The following is an 18184-nucleotide window of genomic DNA, read 5'->3' as shown; positions in this document are numbered from 1 at the left end:
CAGTTTCTGGTGAGGGCACTCTCCTGGCTTGTAGATGGCCACCTTTCTGCATGTGTCCTCACGTACTAGAGGGAGAGAGAGCTCTTGTGACTCTTTCCTTACAAGGGCACTAATCCCATCATGGAGGCCCCACCCTCAAGGCTTCATCCAAACCTGATTACCTCCCAAAGGCCCCACCTCCAGACACCATCCCATCTGGGGGTTAGGACTTCAACATATGGATGTTGGGAGACACAAGCATTCAGTCCTTGACAGGAAGCAAAGTGGGGCAGAGGCTGGTGAACAATGTTTCATGAGCAGTAGTTTTTGGGGGGAGGTGTTCAGTGTTTCTGCAGAGAGCCCATGATCTCTGATGCTGTGGCCTCTAGCCCTGCCTCTGCTCCCGGGTGGTGCATGTCCTCTGGGTAAGCAAACGAGCCCCATCTGTGTGATGGAAACACCATCAGAGCCCCCTGTGTGTGACTGGGGAGGCCTCAATTGAGATGTCCTGTCACTGAAGCAGATCTCGAGGTCTAAAACTTCCATTTTGCAACTGTAGCCCATTCAAAAGTGAAAACGAGTCAGTCTGATTACTTTTCATTGACGTGGCTTAGTTTCCCATTTAGTGGGTGGCAGTTGTATTTATTTTTCCACAAAGTGTGTCTTTGCTGGTGAGACATCTGGGAGACCTAGGAACTTGTCTTTGAAGCCTGTGGAGGGGAAAAAGCATCCTAGGAAATTATTTCTGTCTTTGTACTTGAAGGCAGGGGTGGCTGAGTTCCCACAGCCCTTTCCGCCTGAACAGTCTGATTCTCTTGCCCATCTGCTCTGAGCACCCCCAGCTCGTGCCCTCGGATGACCCCGCGTTCTGGAGGCTGGCCCAGGACGGCACCTTCTCCATCAACAGCATGTAGGCGTTGCACCCTCACTGCTGCCCTAAAAGGTAGGCTTCATTCTGGGCTCTGTCCCAAGTGGACTTTGGGTGCCAGCCTGGGCTCTCGCCAGGGAGACTGGTCCCGGGGTCTGAGACTGCTCACGGGTTTCCAGCCGTGGTTGCTCGTGGGCCCAGTTCCCGACCAGGGAACCAGGTCAGTTCTGGGGAAGCTTCAGCTGCTCTAGTGAGCTAGCCAGGGGAGAAGGAGGGGATCCTCTGCTGGATGTGGGTTCGAGCTGGGACCTCAAACATTCCTTCTTTCCCTTTGTTCAAATGCAGCTGCTCTGTGGCTGGGAGGCCACGGACAGCCGTGGGTTAACCTGCTGAGCCTGGCCCAGGAGCCATCGCTGCAGACTTTCACCCGAGTGTCCTCAGAAACCTTCTCAACAGCAGCTCCTGGCCGGGCATTTCCTGGTGGCCTCGAGGTGTCCTGCGTGGGAAGTTTTGAGGGGGGTTATATTGGAATCTGGGTGTTGGAAACCATGGTTCCCCCTTTTCACAGGCCGCTAGGCCGGTATCTTAAGAGAAGCGCTTTGTCATTTCTGAACCCGACCTCCTGGTTGAATCAGCACTGCCTGCTGTGCCCGCAACCCTCTCCCACGGACGTCCGGCAGCTTCATCTCCTGCGAGGTCTCCCTCTGGCTGAGGTGAGCCGGTGCTCAGAGCCCGGTTGCTGTGGGCAGTGGATTGGAGATGGTTTTGTCCTCCCGAGAGAAGGGGGATGGAGCTGACTCGTGTTCCACCTCCGAGCTCTGCGCCGGCCCTGCACGCGAGGAGCACCTGCGCCGATGACCGCAGCCCACCTGAGGGGGGCGAGCCCTGGGCACTTGCTCTTGTGTCCAAGAGCAAGAGGTGGGGTGGTCCCTGCAGGAGTTTGGAATGTTTGGAGGCAGAATCTGCTCCCACTGTGGCTGATGGAACCGGGGTTGTTCTTGCCTTTGTGTAACGAGGCAGGGCCAGCCCCCCTCCGCACCCCGCCCCGCCTGTCCTCATCATGTCACACCCCCTCCCCGTTCCCTTAGCACTTGGCCCGATCTTTTCCACTTCTCGAAGCGGGACCCTTTGGCCTGCACTGCTCTCAGATACACCCATTTCCACCAGCTCCTACAAAGCCCACTGTCCTTTCTTTTCTTCTTGCTTTACATTATTATTAACTGAGGTCCATGCTTTATTGAGATGCCCTTAATTTCACCTGATGTCTCTGTTCAGGGTCCCATCGGGACACCACATGACATGTAGTCACATCTCCTTAGGGTCCCCATGGCTCTAATAGCCTCTCAGACCACCTTGTTTTGGTGACCTTGATAGCCTTGAGGGGTACGGACAGGTGTTCTGTAGGACACCCCTTGACCGGGATTTGTCTGATGTGTTTCTCCTGATGAGGCTGGGGTGGAGGTTTGGGAGGAAGAGCACAGAGGTAAGCGCGCTCCTCAGGTCACGCTCACGGGGCGCCCGCTGTTACCGTGACTCATCCCTGATCGCATGGCCCAGGTGTGTGGCTCACGGTCCCCGCGGCACAGGTGCCCTCTCCGCTCCTTCCACACTCTGCTCTCTGGAAGGACGTCGCCAGGCACAGCGCACACGCCCCTCCTTTATGGTAGAATAACTACCCACTTTGGGTGTTTTTACAAGGATTTGTCTCTTCTCCCCATTCATTTATTGATTCCATCGTTATATCGGTATGGACTCACGGACATTTATTTGATTCTTTGGGTTACAATTCAGGATGGCGTCCTTCTTTTTTTTTTTTTTTTTGCGGTACGCGGGCCTCTCACTGTCGTGGCCTCTCCCGTTGCGGAGCACAGGCTCCGGACGCGCAGGCTCAGCGACCATGGCTCACGGGCCCAGCTGCTCCGCGGCATGTGGGATCTTCCCGGACCGGGGCACGAACCCGTGTCCCCTGCATCAGCAGGCGGACTCTCAACCACTGCGCCACCATGGAAGCCCCGGATGGCTTCCTTCTTGATCACGTTATCCCAGCTTTCGTGAACGGGAAGCTGTGTCTGCTGGCTGCTGTGTCCCTTTGACCCGTTCCCATCTCTGGGGTTTATTTATTTTTTAAAATTTATTTATTTATTTACTATTTATTTTTGGTTGCATTGGGTCTTCGTTGCTGCGCGCGGGCTTTCTCTAGTTGCCGCAAGCGGGGGCTACTCTCCTTTGCGGTGCGCGGGCTTCTCATTGAGGTGGCTTCTCTTGTTGTGGAGCATGCGCTCTAGGCGTGCGGGCTTCAGTAGTTGTGGCTTGTGGACTCTAGGTCGCAGGCTCAGTAGTTGTGGCGCACGGGCTTAGCTGCTCCGCGGCATGTGGGATCTTCCCGGACCGGGGCATGAACCCGTGTCCCCTGCATTGGCAGGCGGGTTCTTAACCACCGCGCCACCAGGGAGGCCCCTGGGGTTTATTTCTGAGTTCTTTCTTACGTTCTGGCACCACCTGTGTTCCAGGCTCATCTTGTGTGTTTCCTGCACTCGTCCTAGAATCAGCCATTGCTCCAAGGAGCCCTGGGACCTTTCACTGGGGAAAGTGTCCGAAGCCCAGATCTGGGCTGCGTGTGCTTGTTGCCAGCGGGGCTGGGGGTGTTTCTTTAGAGCCCTCCAGCTGAGAGCAAGGAAGTACACATGTAGATACTGACGCCCATGTCCAGGGGTCTGTGCTCAGCCGAACCTGGTCTGGCCGACCTCTCTCACTCTGATGCATCATCTCCCCGCTTCTCAGCTGTAAACCCCATCTCAGGCAGTGGGAAACGCGCTCCCTGCGCCCCCATCCATTCCCCAATTGTTCAGTTGCAGCAGACAATGTGGGTCAAGGCTGCAATAGGGGGAGCACAGCCATGGGGGGGCGGGCCCTTGGCCTTTGGCTTCAGGCCTCCCTCGTTTCCAAAGTTACCCATGTTAGCATTCTCCCCTCCCCCTCCAATTAGTTCCTAACACATGCTGTTTCTCTTTTTTAAAAAATAAGTGATGTATGATATCGCTTATTTGCGGAATCGAAAAAGAAATGACACAAATGAACGTATTTACAAAACAGAAACATACAGAGTTAGAGAACGAACTTAAGGGTGGGGGGCAGGGATAGGGAGTTTGGGACTGACATGCACACACTGCTATATATAAAATAGACAACCAGCAAGGACCTACGTATCACGCAGGGAGCTATGCTCAAAGTCTCTCACAACCTAAATGGGAAAAGAATTTGAAAAAGAATAGAAACATGTATAGATACATGTATATGTAGAACTGGATCACTTTGCTGTACACCATGGTTAATCAACTATACTCCAATATAAAATAAAAAGTTAAAAGAAAAATCACTTCCTCCAAGAGGAATTCTTTGGTTCAAATATCTCTGCTCTGTATTCCTCCTCTCCCCTATGGCGCTTTATTTTAATTACTTTTTTTTATTGCCTGTATCCCCCAGTACACTAAAATTTCTACGGGCAGGTGCTAAGCGTGTCTTGTTCAGTGTGGTATTCTTACCACTCAGGACAAGTGATGTGTGCCTTCAACAAATATGTTCTTGAAAAAATACTTGTCAAAGGAATAAATAAATAAATATGCCACATTTATAAATATAAAGAAAATATATAGAAATATATATTTCTATATATATATTTTTTATATATATATAATATATTTCTTTATATAAAATATAAAGAAAAGAGCGATGGCCTCTTTCTGGGAACGGCAGCCTGTAGGTAGGGCCACGTCCAGGTGTGATCGGAGCCCTGGTGTCCCTCGGGCAGATGGACGAGATGGGCGCCTCTGCGCTCACGTCACCCTCCCCAGTGGCTCACGGGTACCGGTATTTATACCGTGCAGACCGTTCACTTGGGTTTGTCCTGCCGCTTCACGGTCCTCCCGCAGCTCAATATCACCCCTTCTGTGCGTGTCAGGAATGTACCTTCAGAAGGCTTCTACCTCACCCCTGCACAGCCTCTTGTCCGTGGGAACATCTTTAAAACCCTCCAATGGCAGGGAGTCTCCAACCCCTTCTTCTTGAGGCTGGGACACGACACCAAACTCACACGCCAGCTCTCTTGGGGCCCTTCCACACGTAGGAACGGATTTAATTCTCAGGACGCCCCCGTGGCGAGCAGGGTCTTTCGGTTCAGCTCCCCTGGTGGCCCCCAAGCGGAGAGCTGCCCCGGGGTCCTCCGGACTCGCTCTTAGGCAGCGGGAAGCTGGAGCGATATTCCAGGACTTTCTCCGTCTTTCCTGGTGCCCCTCCGACCAGCCAGCATGCTTCCAGAAGCATCTCCTCTGGTTTAACATGGGTCCTGGCATCGTCTGTGCGAGGGGTGAGGAAAGCCACCTTATGAAGCAGTCGCGAGACAGTGATTCTAACCTCAGGGCACCCACTCTCTGGAAAATGGTGGGGGGGCAGCGTCAGCCACTCACGTACACTTAGCTTCCGGGGTGGCGGTTCCTCTCAGCCCTGAGAAACTAGACCAGAAAAATCTCACGCAACATGCGAGGGTCTGTGAAGGGCAGAGCTTGAATTTTCAAGGTTCAGAAGGTTGGCTGTTTGCCCCAGACTAGGAATCTTCACCTGCTGTCCTTGCACAGGGTCATGAGCTTCGTTGCACAAACAGGTGTTGGGGTTATGGAGTATTTGTGTTTGGTTTATATTTGATGGTCGACATTTTGGAATACAATTACGTATCGGGATCTTGGTCTTCTCGCCGTATGTATTTTAGGTGTGAGGTTCAGTGTTTAATGCCGGGCACCTACCTCTGATGTGCGAACCTCACAGAGGCATCACAGCTAAACCATATGAAATCGTGCATATGAAACTTTTGAAAATCACAAGACACTATACAATTTAAAGAATCTTTAAAACAGCTGCGCCCTCACCTCCCCGTGCTGGGCATCTTTCAGGCCCCGGCCTCAGCCTCTAGGCTCACCTCTTCCGCTGCAGCTGTTGCTACGGAAACCAGATATCCACAGGTGTAGCCTACCATCGGCTTTCCCTGGTTCTCTGATACCTCCACCTGGGGTGCGAGGAGCCCACTTAGCCCCGGACATGTGAGGCAGCCTGACCCTTCGGGGCAAGAGCTGGAGGCTGAAAATGGGCCTTTCCCACGCCTGGGGGGGACCATCTGAGTGTCCTTCTGTGGCCTCCCTCGGTGGGTCCCCGCAGGATTGAACCCTGAGCCCTCCACAGTGGCAGCCCCCTTAGTGAGGTGCCCTGCTTCCTGGGTCGCTCTGCCCAGGTCCCATTCCACTGCCTGGAGTCACGTCCCCACTTAACCCTCCGGAGCAGAGTCCTCGTCCTGGGCGGCCGCTGGGGGTATGCAGGCCAGGGAGGTGCTGATCTCCTTCGAGTAACATTATCATGTGGAATTATTATTGTAACATTGTCACCTTAACTGTAGAAATTGTACTTAGAAAAAGTTTAATATGAGATTGAATTTTAAAGGGTAAAAATAAATTCTGTGAGCTGGGTGCCTGAAGGTCAGCCAGGTTCCAGAGAAACTGAACCCGGAAATGTGTCTTGGAGGCTATATCTTGGAAACACTGGGATTTTGTTGGGATGTTGTGCTGGGGCTGGTGAGTGACTGGTACCCATCTTGCTAATCCCCATGAGTGATGGTGCGGGTGTCTTGTGTAACCACTAACGCATTATAAACACAAACACAGTTCCCTGGGAAACGAATGACACCAACACAGGCTTGTGTTCAGTCTGCTGAAACTTGGGAAAAAACAGCTGCGCGGTGCCGAGCTGGGTGCAGGGCTCGCACTTGGGCCCGGATGCAGTGTTTTGGGGTTCGCGGCAAAGTCTGTGCTCTATGGACTCGAGAAAATTAGGCAGGCAATGACTCGGGGTATAAAAATGTTCAAAACGAACTTTTATTTGGGGGTCGTTACAGAGGATGGAGTAGTCAGAGGAATACAATTCTGCACAGAGTACGGAGGGTAAATGTCCAGGGACGGCCTGGGGGCAGTGGAAGCATCACTTCCGACCCTACAAAGTTTGCTGCCACGCAGCCTGGCTGACAACAGACAGTGAGAAGGTCTTCGCTTCTATGTGAGTTTTGCCGAACCCAACGGTCTGTAAGGGGTGGTGGGAAGAGTGATAGCTGGTGTGCGGACATCAGTGGCTTTTAAAACATAAGGCACAGTCGGCCTTCCCGAGGGGACCAGGATCCTTCGCGATGTCGGCGTTTGGGAGAAGAGGGCGCCGTCACTATGGGGGCTCGGAGAGCAGGGCTGCATCCACCCCCAGGAGCCCCCCGAGTGGGAGCAGCGGGGGTGAGCTCAGGAGCCCGCAGGCTGCACGGCCTCCTCTGTCTATACCTCCCCGTGGAGTTCAATAAGTGGGTTATCAGTGGCGGCTGGGACTGCAGTGACTACATAGATACACAGGAAGAAGTTAGCTACACTGAGCGTGGAACCATCTAGTACGGATGGCCTGAGAGGGAGGGTTCACGGTTTTCCATTTTGGGGGGGTCAGGGTGTCCTACAGATGCTACAGATGTGGGGAGAGTGGGCAGCGCCTTGGATGCCACGGGGTTATTTGGTCGAAGTGCTGGTGCCGAATTCCTTTGGTAGCCCTTATTTTATTATTCTTTTGGTTTGTTTTTTAAAGAAAAAAAATGAAGTCAATTTTTGGGTCGGCATCTGAGGTAATAAGTTAAGGATAAGCACCAAAGTGGCCCCCCAGCTGCGTGTCCCCTGGAGAAGCGTGTCCGGCGGGGTGGCCCCGACATCACAGGTTCTTCATGCACACCTGGCAGCGGCTGATGTGCGTGCGAATGAGGCCGGCCTTGAGTGTGTCGGCCGAGGGTGAGCCCTGGAAGCTCTGCTCGGGGATGGTGGTGAGCCAGAAGCTGTACTTGTTGGCATAGTAGTGGCAGGTGCCTCGGGCGCCGTTGCACTCGATGAACGGCGTGGCTCGGAAGTCCTCCAGGCAGCTGCCCGGTGACACCAGCGACTGGCCGCCCCCTTCGTCGCCCGCGGCCGTGTGCTGTGCAGGGTAGGGGGACGGGGCGGAAGAGATGCCGACACGTTAGCTTTTTCTTTTAAAGGAAAAATAAAACAGCAAGGTCCTGCTGTAGAGCACAGGGGGCTCTGTGCAATATCCTGGATAAACCATCAGGGGAAAGAATATGAAAGAGAATGTATGTGTGTGTATAACCGAGTCACTGTGCCGTACGGTGGAAATTAACACAACACGGTAAGTCAACTACGCTTCAATAAAGTCAATTAAAAAAAATAAAATCAACATGTGGGTCAGAACCAGAGGGTCTGTTAAAATTAAGCACCAGGGAATTCCCTGGCCGTCCAGTGGTTAGGACTCCGAGCTCTCACTGCCGAAGGCCCAGGTTCGATTCCTGGTCAGGGAACTAAGATCCCGCAAGCCGTGCGGCAAAGCCAAAAAAAACAAAACAAAAGAAAAAACAAAAAAATTAAGCACCAAAGTGCTTCCTGCTCTCCTCCTTTGCCAACGCTTATGAAGGGGGAGCACGGGTGCTTTGAATTTTATTATTTTTTTAAGAAAAGCTCTACTTGCTGATGTTTCTACAGTGAACACATAATACTAGTGTAATCAGTTTTTTGTCAATCAGAGGGTTGTTAAATTAGCAACTGGTTGCTTGAGATGATTCTGCCTGGGAGACCTGGCCAAGGGTTGGGGGGATTTTCTTTGCCACTTTCAAGTTCTGCTTTCTCTCGGTTTCATAAACATGTTTAGCTTTGACGAAGGGGCATGGCGGGGCCCCGGATCTCAAAGCTTCTCTCTAAAACGTGTCATCTGGCTCGGTCCAGCCAGCCCCGTGGTAAGTGTGGTGTCAGAACCCACGAATTTAGAACAGGAACACCTCAGCCACGGTGGGCAGGGCACAGGTTAACCTGTCCTGTGAGATATCTGGGCAGAAGCCCAGTTTAACCTTTTCTTCAAATGAAGCAGCAAAGAACAAAAACCTCTGAATAGTTTTCTGCTCACAGAATGCGGAAGCTTCCCAGGCAGAGCTGCTGTGTGTTGTCGACAGACAAGCAGGCGTGTCTTCATGGGGCAGCTCAAGCCCCGCTTTGGCCTGAAGGAGCCGAGGCCCTGCTGGTCCCCCCATGCATATGCACACACACACACACACACGCGTGCAGACACACATGCACACACACACCCCTTTTCCAATGTGCTCGCCTCAGCGGACAAGCCTCTGGCTTTGGGACTCAAGCAGCTGATGTCTCTTAAGAGAATCACTCATTGGACACTCGGCCTGTGAGGACCTCATTTGAATCGAAAGGAAAAAGTAAACCAATGGCCTGCTGGAGACTTACAGTCGCCACCAGACCAGCTTCGAGAGGGATCACTGAGGCGAGGGGGGGGGCTGACGTCTTTGCTGCTGTGGCAGCGATGGAGCAAAGTGCGTCTTGTGTGCAGACAAGACAGGGACCGTCCTCCAGACAGGCAGGGGGACACTAAGCCGTGTGCTGGCTCTCCGGCGTCTGTGCCAGCAGGTGTTCTTGGAAGGGAAGGTGTGGGCAGCCTCAGTGCTGCCGTGGCTGTACAGCGGGGTGAGCGGACCATGGTCCTCTGTCACCCGCCTTGGGGGTGTCAAGGGCCAGGCTGGAAGGAGGCACTTACTGAGGATCATGTGGGCTTATCCCTTATCCCATGACACAGCTCAAGATGTAATTGCTGATAAAAGAAGGGCTGTCTGACCTTTCTGGATACAGTGTAATCACTCCCTTCACAAGGAAGAGGCTTGTTTTTCATTTTTGAATTTCTCGATGGGAGCAGAGCTCTGTCCATCCACCAAAGCCCCCTGACATGATTAGCTCCTGAAAAGCAGACCGTTGCCTGTCCCAGCACAGAACTTAGTATCCTGTTGCTTTAAGTTATTGCAGCAGCAATACCTTAAAAATGTTAAAAAGCAACACTTGTTTGTCTTCTCCTTCCTTTTCCAGAATCCAGTTTTTTTTCTGTTGTTTTGATAAGATTAGCAAACTTGGTATAATATATACATATATATGTATATATATATAAAATGTTATTAATATAATTTATGAAATATTTAACACGTTGGGCATCCGGTCAATATAGTGGAATTACGACAGTCATAATAAATATAAATTCAATACAAGACCCACCCTCCCCACTGGACTTTCCTTTCTCCCTCTGACGGTAAACAGGAAAATTGTAACAGATGCTATCATGACAGCCAAATTTATCCTAATTAAGGCTGTACAAAGGCCTGGTGGCAAATTCATGGGTCCCTTCTGGGTGGAGGCAGCTCCAGGCCTAACACGGCTCAATGAGCAAAACGCAGGCTGTGTTCCAGCTCTCACTCCTCCCCTGGGCCAGGTGCCCTTGTGTAGTGCACAACCTGGACAACTGCCCTGATGAGTCTTACAAAGGCCAGGATGTGACTGGGGAGAGGAACTCCGTGTGCACCTGGGCCCGCGGGCTGAGAGACAGCAGGCAAGCACCACGTACCATGAGGAAGGAATATCCGATCCACAGGCTCCGCCATCCAGCCGGGCAGTGGGGGATGGAGACGTCCTGGCTGTGGACGGCAATGGCAACGGCCGGGGCCTCGCACACGGAGCAGCGGCTGATGTAGGGCCTGATGTCCTCCTCGGCCACAGGCATCATGGGCAGCGGGGCGGTGGTGGAGAGCCAGTAGGACTTGTCGTTGCGGCTGGCGTAGTAGCAGATGTCGCCAGGGTTGCAGTACAGGAAGGGCATCGTGCTGAACCGGGCCAGGCAGGAGCCCGCCAGCCCTGCGGTGCAGGGAGGGACCGTCACGGCCGAGCATGCCGGGAGGATGCCCCTCCAGGCCCCCCGCGGGGGTCAGCCGTGTGCGGGGCGGGGTGGAGGGCGGGCTCGGGCTTTCCAATCCCTCAGGGGCTGACTCCACCGGCACTGTGCCCTTCCGAGGTTCCCGCACACCTCAGGACCAGGCTGGGTCAGAGGGAGGGGCGACTTGGCGAACAGCACCCCGGTGAGGCCCGTGTCGGGGGGTCTTAAAGCGCCAGCCCCCAGCACCCACCGATGGCATCCCAGATAGGGGCCTGGCTCATGGCACCCAGGTGCCTCCCAGATGGACTCTGCTTACTGTGCCCCCCAAATAACTCCACCAACTTCATCTTAGGGCCAGAGTGAGTTATTTCCCCTTTCACACTGACTGCTTTCCAGCTGAGCCGGGTGTCTGCTCTGCCCTGAGGCCTGCCGGGCCCTGTGCTGGCCTTGCCCTGTCTCTGCTGTTTTAGGCCCTTATTCTTGTTTGCTATGTCTCACTTAAAAAAAAAAAAAAAACAACTTATCTAGACGGGAAGGTGCGCAAATCATCGGGTTCAGCCCAACAGATCCCCCACCACACCCATGGCCACCCTCCCTCCAAGCCCCCAATTTTAGTATGTGTTGGCCATGTTTTCTACGGGCTGTTAGGTCTTTTAAATTCCTTTTGGCAACCAGGCTTCCTTGGAAAGATACCAGCACACACAGCCCCATATCCACGCTGCGGGGTTCTAAGTGCCTCCCAGCCCCTCATGGCCCCGGCCTGACTGCTTACACACCGCGGAGCCAGAAGCAAGAATGACGGGGAACCGCCAGTGGCCTCCAGGGCACGGGGCAGCGAGAGGCTGGGCCGCGTGAGCCCGCGGAGGCCGCTGAGGGCTACGAGGCAGAGTCTGCTTCCCGACCCCAGGTTGGGGGCATCTCGGTGCCTCCCGAGGACTCAGCGACCTCACTGTGGCCAGCGGGGCTGGCCGAGCTTGGCGGGCGGTACCTACCCAGATCCTGGTTGTGGGCCTTCTCCTGGCCCTCGAAGTACAGCAGGCTGTATCCGCTCCAGAGCTTGTTCATGCCCACGGGGCACATGGGGTCCTGCTCCGTCTGGCTGTGCTTCACCAGGAGGTGTCCGATGCTGACGCTGCGGCCGGGCATGCCGGGCAGGCCGGGGCTCCCGGGGCGGCCTGGCTCCCCTGGGACCCGAGACAAAGAGGCCGCCTTGCAGCTGCCGTGCGGACCGCGGCCCGCGTGCTGGCTGCACGCGTGGCAACATTCACAGCCCTGCTCTGCCTTTCCCCAGGGGCCGGGGTCTCAGTGGCTCTGCCCTTTGGGACCAGGAGCCTCCTGAGGAGGCCCACACCCCATCCCCGTGCCCTAACGTGGGACCACAATGATGGGAGTGAACAAGGGGCAGGGACTCAGCCTCCCCCGCGAGCCGTCCCCCCAGGGCGCCCCGTTCTGAGCAGGAATGAGCATCAGGAAGTCAGAAGGGTCACGGAAGCACCGTGTCCAGCCCCGCCCACCTCCTCTACCCCAGGCGGCAGGCCCCCTGCTGATGCTTCTGGGAGCGGCCATTCCCAAGGCTGGAAGCCCACCTCCCCAGATGTCCACCCGGGGGCCCGATTCTGGCCCTGACGCTGCAGAACGGCTGATCTGCCCCCAACAGGACACCCCTTCAGACCTCTGGAATCAGCCGTCCTGGGTGCCCCTGCCTTTCTGAGGACGTGCCGTCCACCCTGCACTGTCTTGGCCCCTGGCCTGGCTGCGCCGCCCCCGCCCCGCCATGCGTGTCTCGGGTTGCATCCCCCGCATTTTACACTCCTGGCCGTGGGTCGCCGTGTGCTTCCTGGATCTGGGTGCTGACCGTGCAGCCCGCCTTTACTGTCAGCACGGTGCTCACACCTCGGGCTCAAACCGAGCGCAGGTGGATTACACCAACTCGCAAGACTTTTTTTTTTTTGCATGAATTGCTATTATTTCTGGCCTATCCCACCCTGCACACGTGCAAATAATTTTAAGAAGTCGATGACATAAGACTTCACAGCGGCTCCTGTAATGTAATCGGTGACTTTCAGTTCATAGTTTCCGGCCTTCAAGAACTTTAGGAATCTTGTCTCTCGAAATATGTCCGCTGCTTCCTTCTCTGAGGCACCTGCAGATGTCTCAGAGGAAGGAAGGAGGCCGGCCTGTCCTGGGGACTCTGTGCCAGGTGTTCTGCCAGGTGCAGGGGACACCGGGTGGGCGCAGGTATATGGGCCTTGCCCAGGACCCAGGCTGCAGCGGGGGCCCCAGGCTCTGGGCTAGGGGGTGCAGCCCCTCATCTCTGCTCACCTCGGGGCTCATCTGACCCCTCCCCGTACACCACAGTCCATTCAGCAGACTCACAGCGGGACCTGGAGGAAGCTCCCTGCCCTCTGCCCCCTCTGTCACCATCACTCACCTTCGTAGCCAATGGGCCCCTGCAGCCCCATGGGCCCCTGGTCTCCTCGGAACCCGGGAACAGCTGACACGCCGCCTCTTCCCTGGGGCCCTGCCTTCCCTGGAGTCCCGCGGAAACCTGCACAGCCACCGAGACACGCGTCAGAGCCCCGGGAAGAATGCGGTGCTCCATCACGGGTGCCCAGCCAGTGCTTCCCAGCAGGGGAACAGAAGTGAAAGCAAAGCAACAGGAAACGAGGTGTGGCCCCGCAGCAGTGCTCCTACCTGGTTCTCCCGGGCGGCCCTGGGGTCCCATCTCCCCCTGAGGCCCCGGAGGGCCTCTCCTTCCCTGCGGACCCACTGGCCCCCGCTGGATGGCAACCCTCTGGGGGATTCCTGCAATCCCCGGGGCGCCCACAGCACCCGGGGCACCTGGAAAGGGAAAAGAAAGACCAGATGATGCGTGAGGACCACTTTGCTCTCTTGCTCTGGTCTCTATTCCGTTTTTGACCCACTGAACCAATTCCGGAGCTTCCTTTGAGCCACGGCGCTCTCTAGAGGGGGGGTGGGTGATAGCCCGCCTGCAAGGCGCTCAGAGCCCTTCCAACGACCCGTCACCACCACATCCCTGTGACAGAATGACCTCAGGGGCGCCCCCTCTGAGACTCACTTACCCGGGAGTCCTCGATCTCCTTTGGGTCCTTTGGGGCCTCGGTCTCCCACACTCCCGGCGGCGCCTGTGTTGCCCATGAATCCTTGCTCCCCTCTGGGCCCTTCCGGACAAGCAGGACGTTGAGGACACGTGAGGCTGGGCGGGGGCTCTGGCCATCTCTGACCAGTGCCGCCAGCCTCCCTGAGAGGAGCCCCCCACGGGCACCGACCCTTACCTTTTTCTCCCAGGAGCCCGAACACGCCAGGCCGGCCCTGGGGCCCGGAGTCCCCGACCCATCCTTTGGTCCCCGGGTTTCCGGGGGCTCCTGGACTCCCCTCATCTCCTTTGATTCCAGGAAGAGCCACGGGCCCAGGTGGCCCCTGGGGACCTCGATAACCTGTTGGCATCAGTCCCAAGAAAGGTAAGTGTACACAGCAGGAAGGCACAGTCACGGCCGGGAGGCTGGATGCAAGTCACCCATTCAGGGGACCGGCTTTGGCGAGTGTGTAACGCTGGGCAGCTTTGCTTTGTATTGTGGTAAAATACACGTAACATAAACGTTAACATTTTAACCATTTTTAAGTGTACAGTTCCGTGGCCTGAGGTGCATTCACGCTGCTGTGCAGCCGTCACCACCATCCTTCTCTGAACTTGTTCATCTTCCCAGCGGAAGCTCTGTCCCCACTGAACACCAACTGCCCCTCCCCCGGCTCCTGGCCCCCACTATCTGCTTTCTGTCTCTATGAATGTGGTCACTTAGGGAGCTCCTATCAGACGGTATGTGTCCTTTTCTGTCTGGCTTATTTCACTCAGCGTCATGCCCTCAAGGGGACAACGAAAGCGTTCTATCCCTCAAGCAATCAGGTCGTGGCCAGCTCCTGTCCCCAGAGATTCCAATGTATCCCAGTGTGAGCCCTGCTTACCTTCCAGGCCAAAAATCCCAGGCGCGCCTACGTCACCTGGTAACCCAGAGATGTTGGAAGGGGGGGTGATGCCTGGAAACCCCTGAAGTCCTGGGCTCCCAACCGGGCCTCGTTCCCCTTAGGAGGGAGATAGAAGTTGGTTAGTACCAGCACCCAGCGTTTCACCTTGTTTCCTCCCTCACCTGTCCAGGAGCAGGGCCAACAAGGAGAAGCAGTGATGGAAGGCGCCCAGCGCCGGCTCTCAGGGCGGGTCTGGGGAGAGAGGGGCCGCACTGCCTGTCCCCACTCCCACCAGCCCCCTCTTGCTGCCTAGAGGGTCCCGTGGACCTGCCTCTGCTGGGATATTGTCCTCACCGGCATGCTACCTGCTCAAGGGACAGCTGATGGGGCTACCTGGCCCTACCCTGAGGGGAGGGCGTCACTGACAGGGCAGCCCTTTTGGCCCAGAGAGCACCCGTCGTGGGAAGGCTCAGGGTGCCCGGCGCTGGTATTTCAGGCCTCCCCGTGCCGTCGTTCAGGATCCTGGATCCCGACGATGTCCAGCGTCCCGGGCAGAGTCCGTCCTCACTGCCCACAGATTCTGTACTTGCCATCCTGCTTCCCCAACTGAGATTTACTGGTGACCCCCAGTCAATACCCGCAGCGCTCTTGGACACGCGGGAGGGAGAGAGTGAGTCCCAGCTCAGAGTGTCAGCAAGGATCCTCCTACTGTCTATTTCGTGCCACGTTTTCTGCACTTCTGTGCTTTTTGTGGGTGATTTCACTGTTGAGAGTGGCCCCCAAGTGTCACGCGGAAGTGCTGTCCAGTTTCAGGAAGGCTGGGATGTGCTTCACAAAGAAAACTGTGTTATACGCGCTTGCCTCAGGCCTCAGCTACAGTGCTGGTGGTCCTGTGCGGGTGGCCTGAGGCTGGGTCCTCGGCCCTGGGTGGGCTGTGCAGGTGGCCTGAGCCTGGATCCTCACCCCTGGCTGGGCTGTGCTGGGTCCTCAGCCCTGGGTGGGCTGTGCTGGGTCCTCGGCCCTGGGTGGGCTGTGCAGGTGGCCTGAGCCTGGATCCTCACCCCTGGCTGGGCTGTGCTGGGTCCTCAGCCCTGGGTGGGCTGTGCTGGGTCCTCGGCCCTGGGTGGGCTGTGCAGGTGGCCTGAGCCTGGATCCTCAGCCCTGGGTGGGCTGTGCTGCTGGCCTGAGCCTGGGTCCTCAGCCCTGGCTGGGCTGTGCTGGGTCCTCAGCCCTGGGTGGGCTGTGCGGGTGGCCTGAGCCTAGGTCCTCGGCCCTGGCTGGGCTGTGCTGGTGGCCTAAGCCTGGGTCCTCAGCCCTGGGTGGGCTGTGTGAACCGCACGCCGCCCCCCAGGACTCACAAAGGCCCCAGCTGGCCGGCCTTCCTCCTCCTCCTGCCTTCAGATCAGTGCTGTGGGGCTGGGATATCAGGGAATTCTGGACTTTGCACTTAATGAAAGGGGAGAGGAAGGTGACAGACCCTGGAGAATCAGATGATGCGGTCCGTGGGCCTTGAGATACCCACCCCCCATAGGAGATCAGGGTCTCCGGCCTCCTCAGGGCCTGGCTTCTCCTTTGGGTGTCGATGGGTCTAGCTTCGGGGGTAATTCTGCCCAGAGCACGGGCGCTCAGGCCCTGGTCTCGGAAGCCCAGGGGTGACGGGCCCGTCTGGTCCAGCACCCCTGCCGGCTGCCCAGACGGCACCCGTGGACAGCATGCTGGGCTGAGCTGGGGGTGGGTGCGGGCCCCGGCCATCAGGAGACAGGTGCTGGGCCGAAAGCACCTGCTGGGGCGCTTCCCTCTCAGTTTAGGTCGAGCCTGGTTTGCTGGTGGATGGGCAGGGGGTGGGGCTGGGGCTCGTGCTTAGCGGCTGAGACCACCTGGCTGCTCCCACCACGGCCCAGGCCTGGCGCGCAGGCACAGCTCAGGGGCTGTGGTGCGTTCATCCACTCATCTATCCAACACTCCCGTGCGCGTGTCACAGCCAGGGCCCTGTGCCGGGTGGGGGCACCGAGGGGATGGAGTGTGATCTTATCTGTCCTACAAGGGAGTGTGGTCAATAGCTAACCCCAGCGGAGTACGATTATGACGGAGTATAAACGATGGAACGCTAGTGGGAGGTTTGCCACAAGAAATCCTCCCTAGAGGAGCCGGCACCTGCCCTGCCCCCAGCCTCTCATCTCTCAGACTCACGGACACTGTGGTTCTGGGGGTGCAGATGGTGATACTGGGGTGTTGGCCTCACCTGGGACTCCACGCTCCCCTTTCCGTCCCGGGGGTCCTGCGGGGCCTGGAAGGGTGTTGGCCTCTCCTGGGTCACCCCTGGCCCCGGCAGGACCTGGTAAGCCGGCGTCCCCGTGGATGTCCGCACCTGTGGCCGGGTTGACAAGCAGATGTCAGTGTCTTTGACCGGGCAGAGTCCGTTTTCATGAGTGGAGGGATAGTAACGCTCTCAGTCAGACCCAGAAACAGAGAACCCAATGGCAGCCGTGGAGACGTCAGCTTCCGAGGTGGCCTTGGTGCCCCAGACCCTGCCACTTGGAAGGAATCCTGGGGATCGTAACTGAACCCCTTTGCTTTATAGGGGAGACCACCGAGGACCCTCGGAAAAATCCCAGATTCCAGGACGCAGACGGTCCTGCAGCTGAGACCTGCCGAGGGCCCCGGGCTCCTGGTGCTAAGCCTGAGTTAGGCTGAAAAGGGAAATGCTATTGAAAACCTTCCCTGTTCCCACATCAGGGGCTCAAAGTAGTCGGTGTCAGTGACATAACTTGACCATCTAAACTCGAATTGAAATGTGAACTGAAGCATGAGTGTGTGAATTCACATATGATTCCACACATCCAAATTTACCTGTAGACAGATGAACGTTTGATTACGTAAAACATCTATAAAGAGAATATTCTAAAAGCAGTGGTGGAACTATGGGTATTTTTTTTTCTTTTGCTTAAGTGTATTTTTTAAAGCTTTTGTCTACTCAGCATGAACTTTTATAATCTGAAAACAATTGTCCTTAAAAAACATATATTAATAATATGCCCTACAAGTATTATTAGTCCAATTAATACATTTTAGAAATTAAATGCAAAGACAGGGCATTAAGATTTAAGATGAAAGGAACTAAATTTAAAATAAAGAAATTTCAGGGAAGCCACTGAGAGTTTTGCACATGTGATGGCATCTTCCCAGAGGGGGACAAGGGTAAAAAGGAAGCTTTCTGCACAAAGGGGATCTCATCCCCCTTGAGGAATCGATGGACACGCAGATGGCATTCTGAGATCCCAGAAGGGGCTAATCACGCAGACCTCATTCTGTCACTGGCTTTTGGCAAGGACGGGCTTTGTATCTCCTTCAGGAAAAAAAGGGTCATGATAACTTCCAAGAGCAGCTTCTCACAATTTCTTAAAGGTCTCACTTTCTTCTCCTTACGGAACACCCCGCCCCGCCAAACCCCCCATACGCCACTGCTGTGAAGGGAACTGTCTTTTCTAAACCCATCTGTCAAAGCCCTAACCCGCCATGTGATGGGGTCTGGAGGGGGCCCTT

General features: G+C 55.8%; 1 protein-coding gene across 2 annotated transcripts in view; it reads right to left on the bottom strand.

Annotated features, from left to right (window-relative positions):
* Positions 1–6740: 6740 nt before the first annotated feature.
* COL4A2 (collagen type IV alpha 2 chain) overlaps positions 6741–18184 on the bottom strand; it is a 177364-nt gene continuing 165920 nt past the window's right edge. For both annotated transcript variants that reach the window (XM_030856756.3, XM_060287724.2), the window contains exons 40-48: positions 16884–17009; positions 14642–14758; positions 13954–14115; positions 13741–13839; positions 13352–13498; positions 13089–13205; positions 11650–11841; positions 10352–10638; positions 6741–7879 (exon numbers count right to left, since the gene is read on the bottom strand). In XM_030856756.3, coding sequence (XP_030712616.2) covers positions 7622–7879; positions 10352–10638; positions 11650–11841; positions 13089–13205; positions 13352–13498; positions 13741–13839; positions 13954–14115; positions 14642–14758; positions 16884–17009 — 1505 coding nt within the window. In that variant the 3' untranslated portion in view covers positions 6741–7621. The remainder of the gene's footprint in view (positions 7880–10351; positions 10639–11649; positions 11842–13088; positions 13206–13351; positions 13499–13740; positions 13840–13953; positions 14116–14641; positions 14759–16883; positions 17010–18184) is intronic.

This window comes from Globicephala melas, chromosome 18 (genome assembly GCF_963455315.2).
Source record: "Globicephala melas chromosome 18, mGloMel1.2, whole genome shotgun sequence".
NCBI lineage: Eukaryota > Metazoa > Chordata > Mammalia > Artiodactyla > Delphinidae > Globicephala > Globicephala melas.
Note: the sequence above shows the minus strand (reverse complement) of the source record. Positions and strands in the feature narration are given on the sequence as shown.